The 23,485-nt window shown below is 37.7% G+C and overlaps 1 protein-coding gene across 2 annotated transcripts in view; it reads left to right on the plus strand.

Moving 5' to 3' along the window:
- Positions 1-17,038: 17,038 nt before the first annotated feature.
- TGFBR1 (transforming growth factor beta receptor 1) overlaps positions 17,039-23,485 on the plus strand; it is a 50,716-nt gene continuing 44,269 nt past the window's right edge. Inside the window, exon 1 of one of the 2 annotated variants that reach the window (XM_031945531.1) lies at positions 17,039-17,316. In XM_031945531.1, coding sequence (XP_031801391.1) covers positions 17,064-17,316 — 253 coding nt within the window. In that variant the 5' untranslated portion in view covers positions 17,039-17,063. The remainder of the gene's footprint in view (positions 17,317-23,485) is intronic. The other variant, XM_031945532.1, reaches the window with a different exon arrangement.

Below are 23,485 nucleotides of genomic sequence, written 5' to 3' on the forward strand. Positions count from 1 at the left end.
GAGGTGGAAAGAGAAACACACACACACATACACACACACACACACACACACACAAAGTCAGACAGACACACCCACACACCCAGAGAAAAAGAGAGAAAAAAGAACAGAACATTAGAGACAGAGAGACAAAAACATGAAATGAATATGGCTTTTTTTAAAGTGCTTACTATATATATGTACAAAACACTCTGCTAAATGCCAAGGATAGAAAAAGAAAAGATAGTCTTGCTTTCAAGGAGTTCACATTCTAATAGTGAAGATAACAGCATATGAAATATTTCATTTTCTAACTAGAAGGAAAAGTTTTATGGTTCTTAGGGTATAGCAGAAAAGCAAATGTTAATATTTCTTCTTTAAAGAGAAAGAAAATTTCATTTTGACAATTAACCTTAAGCTGAAGAACATGCCTTTAGTTTTAGAAGGAAACTCTGGTCTTTGCAAGGCCATTCCTTAGATCTTGGGTGACAAGACAGTTGTTTCCCATTGATTTTTGATTAATGGTTACTCAGTCCTGCTCAGAGGCCAGAACCTTTTCAAGCTTTTTCATGAAGGATTCTTGTCACATTCTAGTGTCATTTATCTTAAGTTCTCCAATTTCCTCTCTCAACAACAGATACAGTTTTACATAACAGGCAGATAGGTTTGGGTTTTTTATTTTATACATACATATTTTTTTCCCAGTTGAAGCTATTTGTGTTTTAAGTTATACAGATGGCACTTACAAAAAAATGTATAGTATTGCCAATGTGTTTGCAAGTATGAAGTTGGTGCTGCTATAACTAGGTCATCCAATTAAAGGTTTTTGGATTGCCCCCTCCCCAGGTTTCTCAGTGGCAGCTCAAGCTAAAGAAATGTGACATTCCCTGTCTCTCCTCACCTCCCCCTCCACCAAGAAAAAAAATAATAACCTGCATTCTTTGTGCCTTAAAGTACAAGGGTTTTGTTTATATTTTTATAAAAAGAAATTTCTATTTTTTAAAAATTATATTTGTATAACAAGAATCAGTTACAAGAAACTAACCCAAATTTCTTCCTTCTGTTATATACAAAAAAGCTCGATTTCTTTCTAATACCAGTATATTGCATAGTAAATATAGTAACACACTATTCATGAAGAAAGAAGTCAAATCAGATAATTCTTTATAGTATTTTCCTTATTACTGAAGTTTTGACTGAATTTTACTTCTCCATAGAGAGCTGACCTTGCAAACAGGAAGACCCAGATTCAGACCCTATCTTTGACACATCTAACTATGTATCCATGGGCCGGTCATTTAGCCTCTCTTAGTCCTTGGCAACTTTTTAAGACTGTTAAGTTTCAGATGAATAAATTAATCTGCTTTAATAGAGGAAGTCCCCACCCTCAGGAGTTCTCCATACTCTTTACATATTTTACAATCTTAACCAACCCTTAACCCTTAACAACAAAAGACAGAAATCTAATCATGCCATCCCATTGCTCAAAAATCTTCAGGGGATTGCTATTGTCATTAGGATAAAATATAAATTACTCAACTTGGAACTTAAAAATTCTACTGTATGGTTTCTATTTACCTTTCTAGGCTTATTGGATATTATCCCCCTTCATGAACATCATATTTCCTAGTCAAACTAACCTCTTCCCTCTATCCTGATTTGTAGTACCTTCTGCTTCTCTGTGTTTACATAACTCACCTGCCCATGAAAAGTTCTCTCTCTTCCCCTCCTTCTCTTAAAATACCTAGATTCCTTCAGGGATAATTCAACTTCCTGCTATAAAAAGTCTTTCCTGGGTCTCTCCTCACATTCCCTTCCTGAACTTAGTTTGTATTTCCTTATTTGTTCACATATGATGTCATTCCAGTAGTACATAAGGATTTTGAGGGCAAGAACTCTTTTTGGTTTTTTTGGTTTTCTTTTTTTATTTTACCTTTGTTTCCTTAGCAATAAGCCCAGCATATATTAGTTGCTAATGCTCATAGTTGTTAAATTGTTTATTTCAATTTATTTCTATGAAATTAAGTTTTCTTATCTATAAAATAATAGTGCTGTAAATGAAAGTCCTTCCAACTCTAAAAATCCACAAAAATTGGATTCTAAGGCTTTAATCATAAATATAAACTTATTGTTCATCCTTTATTTTTAGAGGACCAATGACATTACCATGTCAATACAGTTTATTTGGCTGTAGTTAATCAGTCTAATACAAGTTCTGAAGGCTCTCCTACTACTCAGACACAAGTAGTCCATTAGGACATTTGGGGTGGAGATATCTCTGGATCAGCACAGCTCACATATGCTTCTGCTACTGTGATTTTACTTTGCTGATGGAATACAGTGCCACCTTTGATGTGGGTATGCCATTCTGAGCTGTACTGTGCAACCATCTCCCATGCCTCACCATTGATACTAAAATCCTTCAGAGACACCTTGAAAGTGTCCTTCTACCACTTTTTCTGTTCTCCTTGTGAACATTCCTTGTGCAAGTTCTCTGCAAAATAGTCTTTTAGGTAATTGTAGGTTTGACATTTGGGCTACATGACTACCCTACCAAAGTTGTACTCTTTGCAATAGAATTTGAATGTTTGGCAATTCAGCTCAAGAAAGAACCTCATTGTCCAGTATCTTATCTTGCTAGTTAATCTTCAAAATCTTTCTAAGACAATTCAAGTTGATGTGGCTCAATTTTCTGTCATGATACTGATTGATTGTCCAGGTTTTACAGTGATATCAGCACAATTGCTCTGTTGAGCTCCAGTTTGGGATAGAACCTAATATTTTCACACACACACACACACACACACACACACACACACATACACTTTCTTTGGAGCCTTCCAAATGCTTTGCTATCTCTGACAACCCATTAATCATTTTCTTAATCTATGTAGACATCCCTGGAAAGTATACTGCTACTAAAAAGTTTTTCCATTTACTGTGGCCAGTGGTTCCACATATAGATGGTGAAGTCCTGGCTGGTTTCTTGATGTTTTCTTGATGTTAATTGTCAGACCAAGATGAGCAGAAATAGTAGAGAATCAATCTATGTTGCATCTCAGTATCAGAGGCTACATTGACTGCACAATTATCTGTCAACAAAAAGTTAATATACCAACTTTCTTTCTACTATGGTCTTAGCTTAAAGATTTTTCAAATTAATAACGTTTGCTATCATTGTAATAGCTGACCTTGATGCCATTTTCTCCTCATTGAAAGCATCTTTCATCATGAAAAACATCATGCTAAAAACATGGGAGCAAGTACACAACCCTGCTTCGCTCCATTTGAGGCTGGGAAAGTGTGAGATCATTGTTCTTCATCCAGAATTCATGAAAGGATACCATAATGAAATTGGCCTACAATACTAATGAACTTCTCTGGGCAACTAGATTGCACCATGATTTTTCCACTAGCCCACATGATTCAGTTTTAAAGACTTCTGTCAGGTTAGTGAATGTTATATACAGACCTCTGTTCTACTCCTGGCATTTCTCTTGGAGTTGTTAGGTAGCAAACACCATATCATCCTTTTCCTGTCTCTTTCTGAAATCATACCAGGAGATGATCTTCCAAGTGAAGGATCAGCCAGTTAAAGAGGACCCTGGCAAGAATCTTAACAGCAATGACTAAGAGAGAGAAAAAGATCCCCTTGTGATTGTCGCAGGACAATCTGTTTCCTTTTCCTTTAGAGAGACCAATAGAGGCATCTTTGATCTCCTGAGGGAATAACTTCCTCTTGTTATTTAATCTGGAAGATTTTACTTAGCTTCTGAATGAGCAGTGAACCCCTGTTCTGTAGATCTCTGTTGGGATAGAATCAGCAATAGTCACTCAAGAGAATCCTGATGGCATTCACATTCAGTTCTTCCATTGAAAGTTTGGCTAGAGAGGAACTGACAATAACTTGAGATATCCCATCAGTGACTTCAGCATTGTTTGATGACAGTCTATTGAGAACACTGTGAAAATGTTCAGCCCATCTCTCCAGAATTATGTCTTTAGTGACCAGTATGGCTCTATCAGTACTAAGTATTTGAGATGCACCGTAAGTCTTTAGCCTAGAAATAGTCTTCAGTATAAATTCTGTACTCTGGCATACAAGGCTAATGGGGCTCTGATCTAACTTTCTAGACATTTCATATCAAGTCATTTAACAAATTGGATTATTTGTCATTCCCTAGTCCCATCTTGACCTTTTCCACTTTGGGGCATCTATCTATCTATCTCTACATATTATATATATACATATATATTATATATATTAACTCCTACATAGTTAATTTATAATTTTTTTTCTGAACATGCCTTAGTCCCTTTATTGGGACAAGAAAGTAGTGGCTCTTATCAATAACCCTAATGGGCCTAAACTCCCTGTCTTTATGCTGGTTACTGGTAGCCTCAGAGTAGGAGAGCAACTTCTAGGCTATTTTTAAGGCTAATTTATTTCATTGTAGGGGGAAACTACAGGTAAGTGAAGGGGCAAGGAAGAAGATCTGTTTGATGAGACATTTTTATAATTCAGCAGCATAGCTCAGGGCAGAAGTCTAAGCGAAGACAATAGTGATTTAGGTACTGAACATGTTGGAGTGAAAGGAAAACAATCTAAAAATCCACAGGTGACAACAAGGATTAATGAGGGATGAAGCAAAGTTTAGAGGAGAGGTAACTATTAATAACGTTGACAGAGGGAAAATCTGAAATTAGTACTGAGGAGCAAGGAGTATGTATGCCCAGTCCTCTGCCTGGCCCTGTATGTGTATAAGGGAGTATGAAGGAAGGAACAGTCAGTCTTGGAGAAGATGCAAAGGGCTGTGTTGTCTTAAGGAAAAAACTAGGTTTCAGTGAGCATCAGGAGATGGAAGGAATTAAAGAAGAAAAAAATCTGGGATCACAAAATCACAGATTGAACAAAACAAAGCCTTATAGATCATCAGGTCTAAACTCCTTAGAGGAAACTGAGACCCAGAGAGATTAATTAACTTGAACAAGGTCTCAAGCGAAAAAGCAATGATCAGGACTCAGATCTCTGACTCAAAATATAGAGATTTCTTTTTCCCATGGCACATTAGATATTTAGAGGACACAAAGAAAATGGAGGCCAAAGAACTGGGGGGAGTTAGTGCTGGATTTATTGGGGTATCCAGGGAGGACTGGCGTGGTGTGAGGGCTTGCTGAGCCCTTTTGGGGACTGTTCATCTACCTTTGGTGTCTACTTTCATCCAACTCTCACTATGGCTTCAAGAAGCTGTAGCATGTACAGTGGCCACACCTCACTAGCACCCTCAGAGCAGGCTGGGGGTAACTGACAGATATCAAACTTGATGATAAATTAGAGGGATTTATCAATTTATATCAATAGATATGTGAAGATTTTCCCTAACAAAATGGGCAATTGAGAACAGTTTTTTCCCAACGGTCATGATGGTAGCTGAAGCAGGAGCTGTGAAATGCTTAGGGTCAGACATTATAGATGCCAAGATCATCCACTGAATCATAGAGCATCACCAGTTGTCTTGACAATAGTAATAGAAGTTGATTATGGGCTAATTCAAGAAGTCTAAAAGTGGAGTCTGTTCCCTGGCTAGTTTATTTCTGGAGAAAATGTGTCCCACTCAGGCAGATCTAGTTTCCTCTCACAACAATTGATAAGATTATCTAGCACTTCTGTCCTCAATGATAGCCATCAATCCCTGAAGGGTAGTAGCCTGAGTCCATGAGAAAAATTACCAAAGGAGCAAGCCTTTTGGGATAGGGAAGGGTTTTATCTACTAGGAAGGGTCAAATCTAATTTTATATGATAACATCTGAGACAAACACAATTCTAGGCCCAGCCTAGAGTTTTTCTCCTTGTGTCAAAAACTCCAAAATGAATTATTGGCTAAATGTTTAACCTCATTTCCACCTAGGCCTGGGACAGGTTTTCTGAGGATGACATGACATATACACATACACACACACACACACACACACACACATATATGTATATATATATATATATATATATATATATATATGAGAGAGAGAGAGAGAGAGAGAGAGAGAGAGAGAGAGAGAGAGAGAGAGAGAAATGATTCCTGATTGGATGAGAAAATGCTGAATCAGGACATTGATTGAATGGAGAAGGGATTTATTTTAGTTTGTTTGAGACATGCTTTGAAAGAGGGTTTAGAAAGAGTTTAGGTTGAAAAAGAGGCAAGGAGTAGACTTGTGAGTGGTGACGTAGAGCCATAGACAAGTTAAGAAAGTTTAACACTATCCTATTCTTTTGATCTAGCATTTGCAGCTGGAGAAACTCTTGGAGCAAACAGATAACTAGATATAGATATAGAAGTATGTATGTATGTATGTATATATATCACTACTACCACCGCTTGCACTCACATAACATAAATAAATGAGTGAATAGCACTTAAATACTTACTATGTACCAGGCATTGAGCATTTACATATACATATATATATATATATATATATATATATACATATATACACATATAGGGGGTATGATTGATAGGGAAGGGAATTTCTGTCTGGGGAATCAGAGAGGATGAATTGATTCATAGATGACTGATTCCTTTCCAGGAACTATGGTGGGTACTGACTTGATTACTATGCTCAGAGTAGGAAGTAGAAGGGCAAAGTGAAGAGTATATATACAGTGTGACAATGCAGGAAGATGTAGAGAAACATGACTAGAGCTAGATGGCTAGAGCTTACCTTGATATGGTGATCTCTCAGGCTCAGGGAAGACCCAGAATTCTCTATCTTGGATAAGAGAAATATATCTCAGATGAATAACAGTGTGGGGAAGCACTGGAGTTGGCAGCCAGTAGCTTAGAAAAACTGCTCCTAAAGCTCCTACATGCTCCTAAAGATTTGTTATGTTTTATATTATGCTGTAAAAAATGGTTCTAGCTCTTTGTAACAGTTACCAAAAAAATCTTCCTAATCTCTCACATAAAATTACCCAGGATCAAGTACAATAATAGCAGTAGCCACAGACTCACAGCTTGTGTCCCAGAGGTGAAATTGATATTTGAAGGATGGCATTTGAAATGTTATACATCTTCCTTATTAGTTTTGGTGGTAAAACAAAAGAGGACAATGTGGAACAAGTGGATGAAATAATAGATCCTTGCTGTGACATATGAAAATACTTTCTCTTTTTTAAAATCTTTCTTTTGTCATTATAGCAAATCTTTCCCAACCTCTGTTAGAAAAAAGAAAAAAAAAGGTTAAGCGAAAGGTTCAGGAAGAACACTAAGAGAATGCCATACTACATGAAAGGAAGGAAGGTAAATTTTCAGAAATATGGGACAAATAAAGAGCTATGAGGAGGTTTCCACCAGAACTCCCAGAAAATACTTACAATGTATAAATATAACAAGCATAGGAAGACACTTTAGATTTAACTTTTCTAACTCATTATACAGATGAGAAAAAGTTGATGTTTGCTGACAAGTCAATCCAGGTAGCAAACTTTTATTAAGTGCCTACTATGCACCAGGGTGCTGTGCTAAGGTGCTGAGAAATGAAATAACTAAAAAACAAAACAAAACCAAAAAACCTTGTACCTGTTCACATGATCTCACAGTCTTATGGGGAGACAACATGTAAACAACTATGTACAAACAAGCTCTAGACTAGTTCTATTAAAGATAATAGCAAAAGGAAGGCATTAGCATTAAGGGATTTGGGGAAAGACTTCTCAGAGAAGTGGGTATTTGCTCTGTAACCTGAAGCCAGGAGGCAGAAATAACAGTATTCCAGGCATAGGGGACAGGCAGTGCTATCTTATCCATTATCTCCCTCCCCAGCCAGGGGTGAGATGTGGTGTGCCAAGTGTGAAGAACAAGGAATCCAGTATCATTGGGTACATTGAGGGGTAGTAAGTGTAATAAGGCACAACTAGGTTTCTCAGTTGATCAAGTGTTGGTTCAGAGTTAGGAAGACCTAAGTCCACATTTTGCTTCAGACACTTACTAGTTGTGTGACTCTGGGTAAGTCACTTAACTATATTTAGCTCATTTTCTTCATCTGTAAAATGAGCTGGAGAAGGAAATGGCAAACCACTCCAATATTTTTGCCAAGAATATCCCAAGTGGAGTCAAGAACAGTCACACACAACTGAACAATATCCAATTTCTAGATATTTTCACTATTTAACAAAAATTGCTGGTTACACTGGAAAAAATATGTCAGAAAATAGGGATAGAACAACATCTCACACCCCATACCAAGATAAGATTGAAATGTATATATTATTTAGGTGTAAAGGGTGATACTACAAGTAAATTAGGAGATCAATGGATGGGTTACCTGTCAGATCTTTGGAGAAGGGAGAAATTTATGACCAAAGAAAAATTAGAGAACATTATAAAATGCAAAATGGATAATTTTAATTACATTAAATTCAAAAGTTTTTGTACAAATGAAAGCATAAAGCTGGGAAACGTTTTTACAGAAATACAACAGTATTTCTGATAAAGGCCTTATTTATGAAATATATAGAAAACAGTAAAATGTATAAGACTATAAGTCATTCTCTACTTGATACATGGTCAAATTATATGAATAGATAATTTTCAGACGAAGAAATTAAAGCCATCTATAGCTATATGAAAAAATTGCTCAAAAAATGCTATTGATTAGAAAAATGCAACTTAAAACAACCTTGAGGTTCCACCTCATACTTCTCAGATTGGCTAAGATGAAAGGAAAAGATGATAAATGTTAAGAGAGGATGTGGAAACACTGATGATGCAACCATTCTGGAGATCAGTTTGGAACTATGAACAAAGTACTAGAAAACTATTACATACCCTTTGATCCAGAAATACCACTTCTGGGTCCATATTCCAAAGAGATCATTAAAAAAGAGAAAAGGATCCATATGTGCAAAAATGTTTGTAGCAGCTCTATTTGTGGTAGCAAAGAATTAGAAAAATGAATTAGATCCCCATCAATTGGGGAATGACTAAATTATAATATGTGAAAACAATATAATGTTATTTTTCTATAAAAAAAATGATGAACAGGTTGATTTCAGAAAAACCTGGAAAGATTTACATAAACTGATGCAGAGTGAAGTGAGCAGAATCAGGAAAACATTGTACACAGTAACAACAAGATTGCAAAATGATCAACTGTGATAGACCTGGCTGAGAAGAATTGCTCTTCTCAGCAATTCAGTGATCCAAGACAATTTCAATGAATTTTGGATAGAAAATGCCATCAGCATCCAGAGAAAGAATTATGGAGACTAAATGTGAATTGAAGCATATTGCTTTTTACCATTTTTTCCCTTTTTTAATTTCTTGTGTTTTTTTCCTTTTGTTCTGATTTTTTCTTCCCCATTATGACTTGTATAGAAATATGTAAAAAATAAATGTACATGTAAAACCTAAAAAAATTAATTAAAAAAAAAGAAAATCTCAAAAGGGGTAAAGAAAATCAGACACAAATGAACAACAAAAAAAGTATAATAAACCTGGAAAGATAGGAAGACTCTTAGTCACCTCCTTCTGAGATTATCTTTTGCATACTCTGTATATATATTTGATGTATATAGATATAACATGAGCTTCTTGAGAGAGGGCAAGAGTTACATTTTTAACATTCTTTGTGTCTCCAGTGCTTGTGACATTATCTGACATAAATAATGTACTTAATAAATGCTTGACTATTAACTGACTAAGGCCCAGAAAGAGACATGGTAAATAGCAAAGACAGCAGAGCTGAGATTTGAATTGATATCTTCCTAGATCAGTGATCTCCAAAGTGAGTCCTGAGATCTTGGGAAGGGGAGCAGATTGGCATGACTTCAGAAGGTATGTGATGAACAGAGGAAATATTGGTTGCTTCCACCCTTCCTATAATAGCGAATCATGAACTTTATCGCCAGTCCAGCACAGCTCCAATCTTTCCCACTTAACACCCTCCCTTCAAACAAGCTGTTGACCTTTTTTTCCCTTTAAGTCAGAAATCATTCTCTCAGAGCAATTATAAAAGAATTTGGACTTAGCTAGCCATGGCATCAGCTGCAAATGTGCAATCATTTTCCTCTTTGCTCTCACCAAACATACCCACAAAGAGAAAAAAATATTGACAAAGATCTACTATCAAAACATTTGGAGGCCATCATCTCAGACTCCAAACATAGTGTTCTTTCCATTACAACATACTATCTTTCTTCTGAAAGTTAAAGTCCTGGAGACTTAGAATATTAGAGATAGAAAGGACCATACAGTGACACAAATCCCTCTTTGAAAACAGTCATTGGTTGAAAATCTCTAGAGAAAGAAAACTTTTTTTACCTCCTTAAAAACAAACAAAACATTTCCAAATGAATAAATGAATTAATCTAAAAATTATTAAGTACTTGCTTTGTGTCAGGTATTGTATTAAGTACTGAGAGAGATAACCTCTCCCTTCAAGGAAGAGATGTTTTGGTGGGGACTCTAGGAAGGTAATTTGATTCATAAAACTATCAATTTTCATGTCCAACCTTAAAAGTAGCATTGATTTGAATACTCTGCCCAAAGCAAGATGTGAAATGATGAGTGGAGATAGGGTGGGGAAGGAGGAAGTTGTTCTGGTCTGGTGAAATAGTTACCTTTAACTGTTTGAAAATTTTCCTTTATGTTGAAATAAAATCTACTTGTCCTTCTGTATTTTGTTTTTTTGTCTAAGCTTCAATATAATTATGAAATCCTTTCTTCTTGCATATTTCTTTTGCACACATCTTTCAACTAAATTGACTAAAATGGGAAAAAAAATTCTAATTCCCTTTTGATCTATTTAAAATCTCAACTTACCATAGGGTATAGAGTCTTATGTATATTTAATTTGTGAACTTTCAGACAAACTATTCTGCCGAATGTTGGTGTGAAAAGGTAGAAGATATGTCATTCTACAGGGCTAGTGGCCTCACTAAAAATATTTCCCAGGGAAATGTGTTCTTAACAACAGGAAAATTAGTGTAACAATCTTAAAAATCTGGTCCTTCTCCTTGTGATGCATTTAACATTTCTTCCATTAACATTTTTTCAAGTTCCATAGAAAATATTAGTGTATTATTTAAGATATTGATACACTGGTTAACAGTGTGTCTATAAAGTAGAATCAAGAATTAATATACATGTTAAATAAAAAGTACTTAAAATAAAAGTAATGTTAGAGCTCATCCTGTCCAATATTCCCATTTTGCAGATGAGGAAACTGAGTAGCAGTTTGTTTCCTTATATATAAAATGAGGTAACTGAATTAGATTTTCTATTATTTCTTTTCTAGAACTAATATTTTATGGTTCCAACTCACAGTAAGAGTAAATGATAACATAGATATGGAACCTAGGATTCCTCATTTTCCAGTTAACTATTCTTTTCACTCTATCACTGATTAATGCTCTTTCATGATGGGTTAGTAAATCTTTTCCAATCAGGATAGCAACCTAGGAATACAGTTCATGTTCAGGGTAGGGAAGTCTGGGGAGAATGAAGCTTCATCTAAGGAAGGCAAACTTGTGTAAGTCTTAAAGAAGCCGAATGCCTGAGATTTAAAAACAACATGATGGGAGATGGGGGAAGGGCAGTTACTGCAGATCCTTCCTAGAATAAGCCTCAAAAGAGATCTTAAATAGCTGTGGAGGGAGAGGGAAAGTAATGGCTTTAATCTTGGTTGAAGGCCAGCTCTAGAGAATGAGGATTATTATTAATAAGAACTGGGCAGGTGGCTAGTGTTGACTGGCAGAAGGGCTATGGTGATTACTCTAAGTGGGGGTGTGGGCCAGGCCCCTGGGATAGAGATTCTCAGAGGGATGATTTTAAAACTCAAATGTCTGGAGAAGGTTGATTTAAAAAAACCCAAAAAACCAAGGATTGGATAAAGAAGGTTTGGAGGCTGCAACAGTCTAATAAATGAATAATTTTTATTATTATTATTAATAAATTTAATTTATTAATTAAATTAATCCTGGATTGGCTTTTCTTTTACTCTTAAAATTCTTTGTTTTCTGTTTATCTTTCAGATTTCTTAACAAAGTTTTACAAGAATGGATGTTGAAAACTATCTTTACATGTATTTGGAAAATAAAGTACCATTAAAAAAACATTTCAGGGCCTCTGCAAGCTGGCAATTAATAAAAAGTAAATGTAGTCGTTTTTCTATAATCAATGATGACAAATTGCTATAGAGATACTGGCAAATCTATTCCATTTTTCATCTGTTTATTCTTCCAATTTTATCCATAAATGCTATTGGAATAATCCTCTTACTAGGGTCCCTTGACAAGATTTCTGGAGAATCATTTTGCCTTCCATTAGTTTTTGCTTACATGTAAGACACTACCTATAATCAATCTTTTGCCATCCTACTCAATATTTAGCAAATAAGTCTTTATTCTAAATTAGAGTTGTTCTTGGTTGCCATACATTTCTGCTTGCCAAAGAGATCAAGTGTTAGCTGGCTGTTGAAGCTTCTGAGCTATGGCTCTTCATTGTGGTGACGCTTTAACTCATTAATCAGTTTTAGCAATATTCACCATATTCAGTTTCCATTTCTAAGAATCAATGGTCTTTTAAAATAGTTTAAAATTGAGTTGTTGTCATCTTTTTAAGTGGCTTATTTTTATAATTTCTTCTTGAGATCATAATATATATATATATATATATATGTATGTGTATATATATACACATACATACATATATATATATATATATATATGAAAAGGGAACAGGCAAGCTTTTATAGACTACTTTACAGAGGTGATCACATCTTCACATCCATACAATTGACTGAAATGCTCTAAGAACATAAGCCCAAACAGTTTTTTTTAAAATTACAAAGCATTTAAGATAGTAGAACAAAATGTTATCTAAAGGCATTTAGAGCTGCAACATGGATTTCCCTATGCCTATATTTTTAAGATTCCTTGATAGATGTAACTGCAGAAATAATTTTGTTCAATGATGTTTTCATTATTAATATATGAGGCACAATAAAATGAAAATATATATTGCCAAGAATGCTTGCCATTGTTACGGGGGCTATCTCGTGCAGAATCCAAAGAAAAGAAAGATTTCCTTTAGATAATGAGGTCCTCCAAGGATTCTTATTTGAAGATGGTTTTGGGTTGATTATCTCAAGTCCCAGACTTCTACAGGGTTTCCTAAAGAAAATCAAGGTCTCTCAAGTAAGATGATTAGCCTAATTATCCATGCAGGAAAGAACACATGAATGAAAAATTCATTCCAGCAAACATTAAGCACCTACTATATATAAACTACTCTCCTAAATGTTGAGAATATAAAGGTGAAAATTAAATACTTCTTGTCCCCCAATAATCTAGTTTATTGAACTAGATTAGTTCAATGTGTGTCTAGATAATGATCTATATATAATTTCTATATGTATATATATATATACATATAGAAATGATATATCCTATATATAAGGATACAGACCTTCAAATACACATATGTGTGTATGTGTGTATAGATATATAAATATATATATTTATATATATAAATACATATATTTATATAAGTATATTTATATAGATATCTACATATCTATATCTGTCTCTCTCTATATACATGCAGTTGGATGACCTGTCTATCATATTCTATTAGTACATATATCTATTGAAAAGACATTACAGATGGACAACATTCCCAGCCCAAGAACATACAAGAATAACTGAAGATTAAAGAGCGTATGTGTGTTATATAACTGGAAGTATTCCTAACAATCACATCATGTATCTGAGGAAATAATGAAATATTTCTAAATTATTTATATGTAATATATATAACATAGGAAAACAATTACCTTGAATTATAGTATAAAGCTTAAAACTGTACTATACTAAGACTTTTAAAATATCCTGTATAGTTTTAATTAAGGAGGTAAAAGTTCACTGACTTCAAGTTAAATAACTCCTGCTCTAGATATTACATGAATTATACTAATTTGCTTAAGGTTCCAATATTTCTAATCAATGTTCATGAAGTAAAAAATAGCAGACTTTCTTTTTCTAAAGGATTTTGCCTTCACTTCCAAAAAAGGCCTGATTATTCTTTCTTTATAATTTGTTTAAGGAAAGATCCTCCTCACCTTCTTTCTTTCTCTTCGTGGTTCAACAGAAAGGGAAATAGAGAAATGTGACATAGAGAGACATTACTATTTTCATTAAATAAAAATAGAGAATTTCTTTAGTGAAGTTTTAGAATTACAAGCTCAAAACCAAGGTCTATAGTGATAGTGATATCAGGGGTTTTTGATATGGAGGGATAGTAACCTGTTTATATTAAAAAACTCTGATATTACTACCACCCTAGGAACTTGGTTTTGAACCAATGACTTGGGAAATTTACTAATGAATTTGAAGCATTTTCAGAAATATCATCATGAAAGATGCAATTCATGAAAATTAACTTGAGAATTTGAGAATTTATCTGCTATCATCAATTAATAAACATTTATTGAGCACATACTAAGTGACAGCCACTGTCTTAAATTCCGGGAATATAAATAAAAATTAAAACAAACAGAATCTGTCAGGAAAGACAATTCACAAAAGATGAAAGGGAGTTGGGGCATTTGAGACCTACTTGGAAACCAAATCTGGCAACTGATGGAGAATGAAAAGTTTGCTGGAAAGTTCTGCTTAGTGTTCCAGTCTTCCCAATCTGAGGGAAGAGGTACCTGAGAATGCTGGGCAGTGTTGGATATCAAAAGCTGAGTCAATCTGTATGATGATGAGATTTTTATCCTGGGGTGGGGAAGAATGAAGTTCCAGATGTGGAAGACAAGCAAAACAGCTGATGATAAATAAAACTAATAAGACAGAGGCTTATAAAATGCAGGAAGAGATAATTGGTCAGTGTCTATGCAGGACTTTCTGAGGGAGAGTAATACTGTTTTTGGTCCATGAACACATTCTATCAGTAGGAAATCAGGATCAGGAAATAGACAGTTTTCTGAGACTTTAGGAATAGGAACCCTAAAACCTGCCATTCCCTTTACTCTCTCCACATGTAAGCAGGCAGCACAAAAAGGTGTCTAAATTGGGGGAGGAGGAAGGAGGAGGAGGAGAGAGAGAGAGAGAGAGAGAGAAGAAGATTTGTCCCAGGCTTCCATTGTATCAGATTCTCAGTGACCAATTTGGCAGAGATACTGGAATGGTTTCCTTTTGCAGCTCATTTCTCAGATGAGAAAACTGAGGCAAACAGGGATAAATGACTTGTCCAGGGTCACAAAGATGTTAATTATCTTAGGCCCCATTTGAACTCTGATCTTCCTGACTCCAGGTCTGTCAATCTATCAACTGCCACCTACATTGTCCTATGTCCCAGGAACCAATCAATTCACTTATTTTAACAATTAAATTCCTTAAATACAAGCCACTCTTGGGAGGATGAAATTCATTTGCATCACCATCATTCCCACTACTTACCAGGCTTTTAAAGTCTAGATTTAAAGTGTTTTCTTGACCACTTTTATTAAGACATTATTGCCAAACAAATTTTAAAAGAATTAATGAAGTCAAGTTCCTTATTCAACAAGTAAAAAAGCATTTATAAACCTATTTTGTAGCAGAAACTGTGCTAAGCATTGGGAATAGAAAGGTAAAAACAGTCCTTGCCCTCGAGGAGTTCACAGTCTAATAAGGGAGACAACAAACTATAAACAAACAAAATATATACAGCATAAATTGGAGATAAAACGCCGAGGGAAGATATTAAAGAATGTTGGGAAAGGCTTATTGCAGAGGATGGATGAGAATGCACAAAGTGCCTTGAAGCTAGGAGGTGGAAGCCAGGAGAGATCATTAAATTTAATTTTAAAAGGGGGGTGGGATTTAAATCAAGTGGAAAACAGACATTTAAAGTTTGTGTTAAAAAAAAAAAACTATATAGTATTTGTATCGAAAGTAAAAGTATCTTATTGCAGAATCATAAGTCTGGCTGCTAAATTATTTTGGCACATACTGAAGTGAAGGTGGGAGGAGTGTCTCTCAGTCGAGAAAATCAAGAATGGAAAAGTAGTTCAGCTTATTTTCGTTTTTAAGGAAACCAAAGATTCCCTCAAGAGGCACACTGGATAACCGTTGTAATGCAAACACTGTAGGTTTAAAACATTAGCCACTTGTGGTTTGCAAAACTAGATGCCTCACTCATCTCGGCATATGTTCTCTCTACTCCTTCCTAGTTTCTCCTGAGTTTATTTGACTTTAATAGAAAAGGACGACCGGAGAAGTTCGGGCTCTTGAAGTCCTAGGAGGATTGTGCGTGTAGATGATCCTCCCCCTATTCCGCTGCTGCAGTTATTAGAAAACGGGGTTGACCAATCTTGGCCATTTTTGCTTTCTGGACTCAATAACGAGTGGTTAAGAACGAGGGGCTCTGAGGTCGCGTCTCTGTGGGCAGAGGGGAAGGGGAGTGGGGTGGGCAGTCCGGAGGCCCGCGGAGTTGGGACTGGCCCGGGGCTCGGAGGAGGGGGGGGGGGTGGGGAATGGGGACAGAAAAGTGCCTGGGAGTTAGGCGCAGCTCTGCAGTGGCCAAGGGCGATAACGGTCCCCCAGGAAGGGGTGCAGATGTCACCGTGCTCATACAGAGCGTACAAAACGTAAAGAACCCCAAAGAAGGCCCTCAGTCCTGAAACACTTCCCCTTTGCAAGCGCAAGATGCTCTCGCCCCGTGGATTCCCCCAGCTCTAGGGACCCCTAGAGCCTCTCGCTTCGGCGCCTGCTTCCTCTTCCAATGCACGGCTCACTGCTCCTCCTCTTCCACTCCCCCCCACCCCGGGCCGCTTCTTGCACCATCCGAAACCTCAGGCTGGGGGGACACAGGGTGGGGGGTGGGGTTGAGGAAGGGGCGGGTGAGTTCTGGGAGTCCGGGAAGGAGGCGGGGTGGGAGGGGTGAGCCTGAGGAGGGACTAGAGAGGAGGCGGGGGCCCGGCCGTTCCCCGCGCCCTCGGGCCCCGGATTGGCTGCGGCCCTGCGGGCCGGGCTCTCGCTTCTCTTGTTGTTCTCCAGTCTCGGCAGCTGCCGGGAGGCGGGGCCCAGACGTCCCTCGCAGCCAATGGGAGGGCCACCCCCGAGCAGTTACAAAGGGGCCGAACGAGGCCGCGGCGCGAGGCGAGGCTCTCGGGTTCCTCGGGGCGGGGGCTCCGAGACGCGGCCCCGGCCCCTGGAACGGACCGGACGCGGAGGACGTCGCGGGACCATGGAGGCGGCCGCGGCGGCTGCGGCCGTCGCGGGGAAGGCGACTGTTCCCCCCCGCTACCAGATGTTTCTCCTCCTGGCGGCCACGGGGCTGGTCCCAGGGGCGGCGGGTGAGCCACGGGAGGGGGGAGGGGCCGGGCGGCGGCGGCGGCGGCGGCGGACGGGGGCGCTGGGGCCGCGGCCCCTTTCTCCAACATGGCGCGGGCCCCGGGGGCTCTGGAGGTGGTCGGGCAGCTCGGGGTCGGGAGAGGAGAACTCCTCCCGGGGTTCCGCCGCCGCCGCCGCCGCCGCCTCTTCCAGACAGACCGCAGACGGATTGCGAGGAGGCGGGGGTGGCGGCGCGGAGGGGAGCGGAGCGGCTGCCGGGTCTCCGCGGACTAGCCTCGCTGTCCGGTGCCGGGAGAGTGCGTCGGGAGGCGGATAAAAGGAGGGCCCCCCCCCCCCCCCGCCGCCCCTGCGGAGCCTCCTGCCCCGTCTGCCCCGCGGGCCGCGCTGGGGAAGGCAGGACATCCCCTCACCCATCTTTGTGTTCACTCTGGAGGCGGAGGGCCAACTAGGTGGGAAGAGGAGCGGCTGCTCTCCCGGTGCCTCCAGGGGTGTGTGTGTGGGGGGGGGGGGGGGGGGGGGCGTGCAAGTGAATTCCATCACCGGTGACTAAGAATTATTTTCGCCATAGAAACTTGTGTGAATATTTGCTTAGCGTTTTAAAATGTTTGAATGGGAATTACTTTTTTTTTTTACACACATTCATCTAACACGTGTTTGGAGAAAATTTGTTTTACCTCTTCTTGCTGCTAAATCAGATCTCTAGTGGGGAGAAAGATGACTAACGAAAACTATAGCAGGTTCCTGCCGTTCTAGGAGGACTTGGGGAGATTTCAGACCTCGATTTTCTGGTTCCTGAATGAGAGATCATTTTAGGAATACAGACTTGACTGTGCTTCTTCACGTACACACAACGCCCACAAAAATAAATAAATCGCCAAAAAAGCAACTAACCTAAAGCCTCCCATTTTTGGAGTTAGGTAACACGTTTAAAGAGTGAAGTCGGTGGAAAGAGTTCTAGGTTCGCTCTTCGTCTCGCTACTGGCATGAAGTGCTCCTAATTTGCCAGGCGTTATGCTAAGCCCTTCGGATACAAAGAAAGATAACAATGTACTCCTTGCCCTCATGGAGCTCCGGTTCTAATAGGGAGATTATGTGAATTTCCCTGTGATAGTTTGTTTCAACTTGGAAGCATTAACTGTGGAAGGGACCGAGAAAGGCCTATTGTAGAAAGTGGGGTTTGAGACGGGTCTTGAGAGTTTGGGAGAAAAGGAGAGTTAGAGCATTCTAGGTGTAAGAAACAGTAAAAAGTTTTAGAGAGATGGAGGGAGTTATTATGTGAGAGTTACCAATAATTACGCTAGATAGCATAGAGTAGCTAGGAGGTATGTAATAAGGTGTATGAAAACTGCAAGGGTAGAAGGTCTGTGAAGGGTTTTCAAATACTAAGCAGAACTTTTATATTTGACTTTATACTGTACCTTGGCTAAGAAATTTCCAAACTTGTTACTCTGGGCAAGGAGGTGAAGTCTGCCTTTTTTTTTTTTTTTTAAATCTGTCCATGAAGGGAACTAGACAAGATCTCTTGAATCTTTTTCAATTATTAAGCTCTAATACTTGAAATTATATATATTTGGAATTTTCTTTGTTACACACACACACACACACACACTGCAGATGGTATCTTTTATGCTGGAATTCTGCAGCTGGTTTATATTTTATATTTCTGTTCAAGGAAGTAATAATTAGAATTTACATCTGCTGGAAAAATAATATATTCTAAAGGTAATTAGTATTGAATTTTGAATTATCCATACCATTTAACATGGGTGATCATGAAAAGTTGATTTTACTACTTTTTTAAAACTTAGCAACCTATGCATTGTATTTGGGCAATAGATTTTTTTGAGTTCTATGTAGAACATCCGCAATAGACATTCCAAAGTTATAAGTTCTGTGTGCGGACTGTGCATAGAAAGAAACAGCTTGAAGCTGTGGAAAAAGGGCATTGATTGACCTTGGAGTTAGATGATGCCTATTCTCTATTGCTTTAGGCCTGTCATTTAAATGTTATAAAAAGGAAATCATAATTACACTCCCTCTTTCACCAGATTATTGTGAGAAACAACCTTTAGTATTTATAATCAACTGCTATTATATCTTGGAGGTCCTTTGGAAGGAAAGCACAAACCCAGAAATCAAATCATTTAACAGGTATTTATTAAGCAGCTGATAACAGGCAGGCATTATACTGCAGATATACCGGCAAAGAATGAAACAGTCCTTACAAGAAGTTTATAGTCTAATGGAAGAGATAAGTATAAAGATATAAGCAATAGAAATACAAATATATATAATGTAGTTAAATACAAGGTAGTTTAATGGGTTGACTAGCAGTTGGAAAGAATAATGAAAGATTTCATGCAAAAGATGATCCTTGAGCTGTGTCTTAAATTAAGAAAGAGGAAGTGGAAATAAGGAGGGGTGACACTCTAGGCTGTTTGAGGAAAATATATGTCATGTGTACATGAATATTATATGCATAGAAGGTTTAGAAATGAATGAATATTTAAATGCCCACTACCATATTTAAAATCCCTTGACTGTTCTAGCAGTGATTCACCTTGTTGAAAGCTGCTAAAAAAAATCTTTAATATAAGCATAATTATATCTCATAATTAATATGCTTCATAAGTAATAGTTACTTGGTTTTGTGAAAATATGGCCAGGTGAAACAATGTTATAGGGTAGTTTGTTTCATAGTAATCACATTATAGATGGAAAACAAGTTACAGAGTGGTCAAAATTTTGACTATATTTAAGTTTAAATTGTTCTCTACACCAAGTTTGGAGCTGGATGGGGCTGCTTGGAAATAATAGCATTGAACATACAGAAACATGTGACACCATCAGAACATTTAGCATCTAGAGCAATCTAGTGTGTATTGAAATCGGGCAACAGATATTTTAAAATTACCTTTGCTATGATGAGCATTGCATAAACATTAGAAGGACCAACACATCTGAGGTGTTCACAGGCTCCAGCTAGGGATATAGGGGAAGGAGAATTAGGGGAGAGGAAGGAAAACTAACTTGAGGATAGAAACGAAGAATTTAATAGTATCCTTGAATAATACCATGGGCTGGAGCTTTCAGGGGAGAGTGACTATTTGAATTTTGATATATAGTGGTAAAAAAAAAATATTCTTGTTCGTAGCAAGGAGCTTGCCTTGTCGGAAATAAGTTAGTTATGATCTGTTTCTTTAGAACAGACCATTGGAAAAGTGCTAAGCTCAAAGAGCAAGAGAAAGGGAGCAGGGGTTTGTTAATTAGTTAATTATAATGAGTCTAGGAATCTCACCTGGACTCATTTTCCTGCCTACTTCCTTTTCAGTAATTGGAGATCCAGAGGGGCAGTGAATTTGATTTGCTGAAGTTGAGATAAAATTAGTTTTTATCAAGATGCTTTCCTTTTGTGTTTCAGAAATAGCTAGTTGGAGCATTTATCTTAACATCATAGGATTTAGAGCTGGAAAGGATCTTATTCATGAAACTGAGTTCCAAAGAAATGAACCCTTAATTTGCTTTTATGAATGAGAGCAAATCAAACTAGACATTTATCAAATACTTTTTATGTGCCTAGCACTGTGCTAGGTTCACCAATGCCAAAGCAAGATAACTTTAAGAAGTTGCTTATATTGCCCTGTGGATAGACTTGGGGGGAAGGGGAAGAGATACAAAACAAGTACTTGGTAGTAATGTAGAAGAGGTAATGGAGACTAAACCTGTGATTTCATTGTTGTCTGGACTCCCCTGGGTGTGGAAATTCTCTCTACTAATGCAGATTGACACCCTTGTAATTTGTAATCTTAAAAAGTTGCCCAATTGCCTCAGTGCATGGAACCTAAGAGTTTTGTTAAATTACTTAGCCAGGGTCATTTTGCCTACCCTTATCAAAGGCAGAACTAGAATCCAGGCCTTCTAGAATTTATGCTTTTTATCAACTGTCCCATGTTACCTCTTTGTACCTACTGTATATGTACAAAATAAATAAGCAGTGATTTGGGAAGGGAAACACAAAGAGGGAAATCAGATAGCATTTGAGTTGACATTAAAGATACCAAGGAACAGGGGAGGGAAGGGAAGAATAGTATTCTAGGCAGAGGAGACTTCTGCTTGTGGACACATGGATAATGTAAGTAGACTAGTTTGGCAGGTCCATATTATGCATCTTGGAAGGGGATTAATACCTAATCAGCCTAGAAACATAAGTTGGAGCCAGACTGAAAAGCTTTAAATGCCAAAGAGTATTTTTTATTTTATCACAGAGATATTGCTGAATCACTGAAATTTCTTGATCAGGGAAGTAACATGGTTAGATTAACTGTGCTTTAATGATACTACCTTAACACCGTTGTGGAAGATAGACTCAAGAAGAGTCTGGCAGAGCACTGGTAGATTTAGTGACTAGGCTGTTCAGGTCCATAGAGAGGTGATAAGGACTTGGTCTATTATGATTATGATTTGAGTAAAAATAAAATGGATGGATAGTTAAGAAGGTGAGATTTATAAGACTTGGCAACTGAATATTGCTAGGGGGAAAGAAAACTGAAGAGGTAATAATGATTCTTACATTTTAAACACCAGTGATTAGAAGTATGGTGCCCTCATTAGAAATATGGAAGTTAGGAAATCTCATGAGTTAAGAGATACAAATAATATATTGTATTTTGTATTTGTTGAGTTAATATTTGTGGGACATCCAGATTGGAGGTGTAGGACTGGAGCTTAGAGAGATTAAGGCTAGATGTGTAGATTTTGGAGGAATTGATGAAGGTTACCAGGAGAGAGCATGTCTGAGAGAAGAGCAAAAAGCCCTGGTAGATGGCAGTGCATAGGAAGCAAGGTATGAGAGATTGTCTTGCGGTGCAAATTGAGAAAAATGGGTCAGAAAAGTAGAAAGATGGACATGAGCAGTGTCAGAAAAATTCAGAGTAGAATGTTTCCAAAAAGGATAAATAATAATCCATAGAGTCGAGCTCCTGATATTTAGCAGGATTGGAACTGAGAAAAGGCCATTGGTTTTAGCAATTTTTTTAAAAAAATGATGACTTCAGAACATAGAATGGTTTACATGGAAGCCAGATTACAAAGAGCTGAGGCAAGAAAGAAAAGTAAGGCAGTGGAAGCAATAAAGGTAGATAGCTTTTCTAGGATTCTAGCAGTGAAAAAGAAACTTGAGAGTAAGGCCAAATAAAGTGTAGAAGTAGCCAGTAACTAAGGAGAGTTTTAAAATTAGAGATAAAGAAGGGATAATGGAAGGCACTAAGAGACAGAATCTTGCCTCATTGTAGGGGGGTGGGGGGGCGGTCTATTTGAATTCCACCGGAGATACTTATTAGCTTTTTGTTCATGAACCAACCACCTAAGACACTGTGCATACCAGTTTCCTTTTCTGTAAAATTAGAGGTGAATTTGATGATCACTAAGGTCCCTTCCACCACAAAATTTGTTTAAAAGGGTTGTGATAAAAATCCTTTATGAGATGTTTATATATAAACATCTGAAGAGCAGTTCTGAAGAGCAAAAATTGAACATTTCTTCTCCCCTTTTCCCCAGAGTTAATTTGTTTCATCAGAGAAATTGAAGAGACTATTTGGAGAACATTACTTTAGAGTAGGGCTTAACTTGTGGTATAAAGGACAGAACAGTAGACTTAACAGAAGATTCTCAATTCAAATCCTTGCCTTGTCACTAGGTGTTAAAATCTTAGGCAGATCATTGACCTTAGTGTTGTCATCTCTAAAATTTACCCCATTGGGGTTAGGTGCTGGAATAGAAAGACAAAAACAAAACTTAAACTCTGGGGAAAAGTTTAACACAATGAAAGACAGGTTTTGGTGTTGGCAAAGCTCAATTTGAATTCTCCAATCTAGATTTTGGATTACATGGTATCTAAGGTCCCTCCCAGTTTTAATTTATAATAAGTAAATATAAAGCAAGAAACAGCATATAATGGATGGAGAGCTAGCATAGCGGTCAGGAAGATGGGTTGAGGTCCTAACTGAACTTTGTAACTGAGAAAATCACTTAAAGTATCAGTGCCTTAGACAACTCTCAAGATTTTATGATTCTAAGCTCTTTTGGAGTTTACTCATTAGGAATTTTCATTGTAGTTTAGTTGTTTTCAGTTGTGTCTGATTAAATGAATCCATTTGGAGTTTTTCCCCCAAG

This window comes from Sarcophilus harrisii, chromosome 1, assembly GCF_902635505.1.
Source record: "Sarcophilus harrisii chromosome 1, mSarHar1.11, whole genome shotgun sequence".
Lineage (NCBI taxonomy): Eukaryota > Metazoa > Chordata > Mammalia > Dasyuromorphia > Dasyuridae > Sarcophilus > Sarcophilus harrisii.